The sequence below is a fragment of the Austrofundulus limnaeus genome, unplaced genomic scaffold (assembly GCF_001266775.1).
Source record: "Austrofundulus limnaeus strain Quisiro unplaced genomic scaffold, Austrofundulus_limnaeus-1.0 Scaffold1403, whole genome shotgun sequence".
Classification (NCBI taxonomy): Eukaryota; Metazoa; Chordata; class Actinopteri; order Cyprinodontiformes; family Rivulidae; genus Austrofundulus; species Austrofundulus limnaeus.
The window spans coordinates 44787-51280 of record NW_013953805.1 but is presented as its reverse complement, the minus strand read 5'-3'; the positions used below and the strand labels follow the sequence as shown (position 1 = coordinate 51280).

General features: G+C 39.9%; 1 protein-coding gene across 1 annotated transcript in view; it reads right to left on the bottom strand.

Annotated features, from left to right (window-relative positions):
- Positions 1–820: 820 nt before the first annotated feature.
- Positions 821–6494, bottom strand: part of lonrf2 (LON peptidase N-terminal domain and ring finger 2) — a gene marked incomplete in the record, with an annotated part of 36997 nt that continues 31323 nt past the window's right edge. Inside the window, 4 exon segments of the mRNA XM_014032253.1 lie at positions 821–2117; positions 4181–4330; positions 4416–4550; positions 4636–4822. Of these exon segments, the coding sequence (XP_013887707.1) occupies positions 1959–2117; positions 4181–4330; positions 4416–4550; positions 4636–4822 (631 nt within the window).

The following is a 6494-nucleotide window of genomic DNA, read 5'->3' as shown; positions in this document are numbered from 1 at the left end:
CACACACACACACACACACACACACACACACAATGTGCACACAATCCGCTCCGTCATTACCAGCTTGGTCTGAGCGCACCCCCACATCCCGCACGCTCCATCATTGTATCAAGTGATTGTTGACGTAATAAACGAAATGTTCAATCCCACCGTAATTTTAATCTTTCTTTCTTTCTTTTTTTGGGTGGGGGTGCATGCACTCACCAGCTGAGTATATTTAATATTTTCTCCAAAAGCCACACACAGATATCCTCCTTTTAGTCCAACTTTATGCAGTTTTTTATTGATTACCTTTGTATCTTTTGTATATTTCAGATTAAACCTGTTTTCCATCTTCTAACAGAAGAACAGTCAGGTGGGGAGGAGGACAGCTGTAATCTGTCTTCAGTTCATCTCAGACCTGTAGTGGGAACTCTGAACCACTGAAGGATCAGTCTGAACTTTTCTTCAGAGTCAGAGTGATTCTTAGACTGAAGAACTTTAATAACTGGTACTTACACTTAAGTCTGAGAGTAGGAGCAAATCTAAGACATTTTCAGCACTTAAGTATAAAAATCCACTCTAAGAAGTTTGATAAAAACAGGCCCTGGTCTAATTTCCCTCTGAGATCAATATTTTTGATTTGAACTGATTAGGCAGCTCCTGTGAGGTCATCAGCATCTCTGCTTTTAAAACCAAAGTGTTTGTATTTTTTATTCAGTTTTTGTCTTTATCAACCATTTCACAACTGCTTTTTTTAGTCAAGGACTCCTGAACATTCACAGCTGCTGTGCCTTGTGTAAATATTTTTTAAATAAGCAATAAAGCTTGCACGCCATTATGTAATTCTTTTCTCTTGTTTTATGTATTTTTTGACAATATAAAATAAAAATAAAATAAAACTGCAAAATTCACATCCTTAAATTGAAACCTCGGGGCTGATTTATGAAGTTATTACTGTGAAAAGGTTTTTCCTGTAAAAAACGGTGACAGAAAACAAACAGGTTTAAATCAGATACACAGAAAATGTAAAAAAAAAATGATCAAATGAACACATTTAACTGTATACAAGGAAAGTCCACTGCACATGTGCATTATATTGTTCATGTTTACAACAGAAAGGGAGAAAATGGACACTGCTGTTTGTTGAATGAAACATTAAAAAGGCCTCAGAGTTTCATGGATTTTCACAAAAATCACCCAAATGACGATTTCATCGTTCGCATTAAGCAAACCCCTAAAACTACATCAGTACTCTGTCCCAGAGATGTGCTACAACAGGACACAACTTCCAGATTCTTCTTCAACATTCACCCAATCATGTGCAATCATTTGGCTTACGCTTTAATCCTAATTCCTGTTTTAAATCTCTTAAAAAGAGAGGAACACCCTGCTGTGGAGCGGCGCTGCTTTTCACCTGCCAGCTGAATCAAACCGTCTTTCATCACCGCTCCGTCAGGAAGATTTAAAGTGAGACTGTGCTGCCAGGACCTGGAGCAGGACCTGAACCAGGACCTGGACCCTCCAAAGTGTCTGAATGTAGTAAGGCAGGGGCAAAACGAAAGTCCTCACACAACCACATCACTACATTCCTTTAGGTTTTATCATGCAGATGGTTCAGCATGGTTTGCTTCCAGAGCTGTGATGTGGTGAACTTCACAGCTGTGTGATGGACTCACTTCTGTTCCCTTTCTGGTTCAAACAAACAAAACCAGCTCAAACACTTCTGCTTCTGTTAGCAAACAGTTAAAACCTGAAAAACCCTCCAAACTAAAGTCAAACAACTGTTCTGTTGTGGTTTTAACCAAGCCTGTGGTTGGGGGGCTACAGTCAGGAATGAGGGGGTTGTTTTTTGGGGGGTGAAGCTCTGAAAGGCTACATGTCAGAAAGGAGAGAGAGCTGATGAAGTGATGAAACACTCGGTCAGAATGAGACAAGTCTCTGGACTGCATAGAGATGACAGCAGCTCTCCTGGACCATCATCGGGGTCTCTTGCGTGTGACGAAGATGAGAACCCTTCGAATTGCAATGAGGCGGTCTTTGAAGGAGGTCATGGACAGGATGGTGAGCTGGGCCCGGTTCTCCAGGGGAAGGACAGCGAGCAGCCACCAGCACCAGGCTGGACCATCAGGACTGGCCTGCAGAGGAACCAGACTTTGTCAGAACTACTCATCTGCTGCAGAACATCCTGATATTTGGTTTCATTTGCTTCTGATCATTACACAAACACAGCTTTATAAGATAACATCATGACTCTGAGCACAACAAAGACACACTGACAACATCTTAAACACAAATCCAATACTTCTGATCCACTGGAACAAGTCCCAAAAATAAAGTAAAAATTTATATTTTAATTTTCTGATTTCAGTCTTCACTGCTGTGTGAAACTGAGTCAAAACTCAGTGTGTTGTATTTGTATCAATGCCATTAAACTTCTAACCCTTAGCTAAACAAAAGCAATTGTCCAAGTACAGCCATCATCCACCTTACAGAGCAGATACAACTTGATAAAGGTGGGCGGATGGATGGATGGATGGATGGATGATGGATGGACAGATACAACTTGATAAAGGTGGATGGATGGATGGATGGATGGATGGATGATGGATGGATGGACAGATACAACTTGATAAAGGTGGATGGATGGATGGATGGATGGATGGATGGATGATGGATGGATGGACAGATACAACTTGATAAAGGTGCAGTTGTTGGTGCTGTTTTCTTAGACTGACATAAAGCTTTAGATACAGTTAATCACAATGTTCTCCTCTCCAAATTATCAAACTTTAATTTCTCATCTAAAACCTTTTCTTGGTTGGCACATCTATGCAACAGAATGCAATGTGTTAAAATCAAAGATTTACAGTCCAGTTTCCTAAAATGCTCAATAGGTGTACCACAAGGATCTGTGCTTGGACCCCTGCTTTTTAGTCTTTACGTCAATGACCTTCCACAGTTTTGTCATGATGTAGAAGTCCAGTTATATGCAGACGACACTGTTCTGTACACACATGCTAAAACAACTCAACGTGCAGCTGAGAAATTAACCAAAGCTCTGGAGGGAGCAGATTGGTTAAATCAATCCTGTCTGACTTTAAATGTAAACAAAAAGTGTGTTTTTCTCTAAGACTAAATTGGACACCTCAGATTTAAACATTTATATCAAGAGTAAACAAACTGATACTGTGACTGAGTTTAAGTATCTTGGAGTTTTTATTGGATTCCAACCTCAGCTACAAGAAACATACTTAAAAAATGACACAAACTGTTAGACATAACCTGGTCCATTTTATACATGTTAGATCTTGTTTGTCATTGGAAGAGGCCAAGATATTCATGCACTCATTTTTCACACATTTCATTTTGTATTTGTTTGCCAATAATAAAACCTGTAGCGTCTTGTTACAAACAGGCCCTCAAAATATTTGACAGCAACCCCTTAAGACACCATCACTGTCAGATTGTGCAGAAATATAACTTGTTTTCTTTTGAGAATTACAGACTTTTTTCAAATATGGAAACAGTATTTAAATTTTAAATGGTTCAGCACCAATCTGTTAGCAAAAATGAGTTTATTATGGTTGTTATAGCTGTTTCTTTGTGCGTAACCAGAACCTCCAGGCAGAAGTGTGAAGTCTCTGCTCGGCTCTCAGCCTTTGGTCCAGCAGCTTTTTCAGTTAAAGCCTTCGCTCAGTGGAACGCTGCTCCTGATCATGTAAAAAAACTGTGGTTCTTTTATTAGTTTTAAAAATAATCTTTAAAAATATCTTAAATATACTCAGTGTTGCAATCACTGAATTGCACTGAGTAGTTGCTTCTGGCTGTGTGGGGTGGGGGGGGGGGGTGGAGGTGGGCATGATTTTATGTTTGGAGAGTGGGGTGGGGTGTTATTTCATATAATTTTATTTTTCTGTTTTTTCCCTCTTATTTCTATTTTACTGCTGGATGTTGTTTTGTTTTTACTGTTCAATGGGACTAAAGATGTAAATTAGTCTTAGGTTAAATCTGGTGCAATGCATCAAATTATGTTTTAATTTCACACTGTCCTGAACAAATAAAACCATTCATGTTTTGTTTTTGGACATGCACAAAGTTTCCCTGCACCTGTGCTGTATTCTGAGTGTTTCAAAGACTTGTCCTTCAGTTTGCAATGACTTGTACTAAATAAAGGTTATCATAAACTGTGTTTTTATACCTGTGGGTCTGCATCTTTGCTGGGAAGATGTCCAAAGTGTCCCAGTATCTGAGTCTTCATGTTGTCTTTGAGTGAGGTGAACCAGTTGTTGGCCTGCTCATAAACGGAGTCGTGCAGCTTCAGCAGCTCTGCCAGCTCCTCTCCTTCAACCTGAGCAGAGACAGAGTTTCATTTGAACCTGAGGGACGGCTGGGAGCACGTTGTTGTACACAATCACACACACATCACTGCTCACCTTCCTGTCCTCCAGGTACTCGATCTTAGCTGTGTGGTAGCCGTCTCTCTGTCCATGCTTGAGGACTTTGAAGCGTGACACCCCGATGGTGTCCACCACAGAGCGCCCGTCAGGGAAGAACTTTACGTCTCTCACCTGCAGCACAAGGTGTGTGATGAGCTGACTGACTCTGGACACACCTCAGTGGAAACCTGAACTGGACAGTTTGTCCAGGACTCACCTGCAGCATGCAGCCAAAGTCAGCGAAGCCTTTCAGCTCGTCCGCTATGCACATGCCAAACTGCTTCGTCCCTGTTTCCATGGCGCGGCGGATCATGAGGCGGTAGCGCGGCTCGAAGACGTGCAGCGGGCAGGGGATGGTGGGGAAGGCCATGGTGCACACAAAGATGGGCATTTCCTGGTTTAGACTACAGAGACAGTGAAGGGACTGTTACCAGTGTGTATCCACACATTACAACACATCATCTATATGAAGTGAAACTGAACAGAAGACTGTAAACACATCATCAGCTGCTCCCTTCAGGTCTCTAATCTCTATTTTTATTCTTTTTTCCATTGGTGGAAAAACAATCAACAATCAGCCTTACACTGCAAAAACTGTCCGTCTTACCAAGTTTTAAAACCTTATATCAGCCAAAAAGTCTTTTTGATCTTGTTTTCAGACTGATTTACTAAACAAGAACTGATTGTGTAAGAATAATCATCTTGTTTTCAGAATGTGTAAGATTATTTGTCTTGTTAGTCTGAAAATTTGATGCAGTTCCATGTCTAAACACTAGAGGCGCTATAGAGCCTAATAGGATGCAGTTCCATGTCTGAACACTAGAGGCGCTATAGAGCCTAATAGGATGCAGTTCCATGTCTGAACACTAGAGGCGCTATAGAGCCTAATAGGATGCAGTTCCATGTCTGAACACTAGAGGCGCTATAGAGCCTAATTGGATGCAGTTCCATGTCTGAACACTAGAGGCGCTATAGAGCCTAATAGAAAAGTCCAGCAGGAATCAAGCTGATAGAAATACTTGATTTGACTCAATTTTTTCTTATTTCAAGAATCTTATCAATGAAGATAAGGAAGAGTGAGTGTAGCATGGATAACAACATTACACCAACAATAAGAACCACATCACACCATCACCACACATCCTTACTGGATCCATTCATCACCATTCAATCTGCTCTGAAATAATGAAAATGATTCAGCTGTGTTGTAAAATACATCATTACTATTTTTACTCTTCATAAACAACAGGTTTTAAGGACAAACTTTTAAATTAAACTGTTTACTCCTGAAGGAGAACTGTCACAAATTAAAAGGTTTTAAATTAAAAAGAATTGCAGGTGACAGTGTTGTTGGACGATTCATTTAATAATTTACTTGAGGAATAAGAAGTGATGGAATAAGGCTGCAGGAGAAGAGGTGGGCTAATATAAATATACTTCTGCCCACTTTGAGTGTATGAAAACTGTATATTTGTGATGTCTCTGTTGGCTTCTCTTATGTTCAATATAAATTAGTAAAACAAATACAACATGTCATCACTGTGGATTTCATTAAGAGGTTCCTTAAGTTTAAAAATAATAATATTGGGAACAAACTAAAGGATTTTGTTAGAACGTGGTCTCCGACACATTTAAACATGGAGAACAGTTTCAGTCAGATGTTTACCAGGAGCGCACGATAGTTATCGGCCCGATATCAGGCAATTATGACGTCATACTTATCGGTTCAATATCATAACAAACAGAACTGATAATATATGTACATGTTTGTCAGCGCCGTGATGAGAATGTGTGTTTATTTTCATACGTTTTGGTCAAGCTGCTTCCTGTCCGACACGACCCGAGCAACGTTCAAGTTGTGTCAGAATAAACAAGTTTCTCACTAGAACAATAATTATAATACTCTGTGCTGAAAAACAACCAGTCATTTGAAGAATTATTAATATTATTTTATTAATCAGTGTGCATTGCCAATGCAATGCACACTATTGTGATTCGTTTCCCATCCAAGTCATCTCAACTTTGCCATGCTTCTCCTCTTTCATACTTTGTCCTAGAGCTGCCATTGTAATTTAT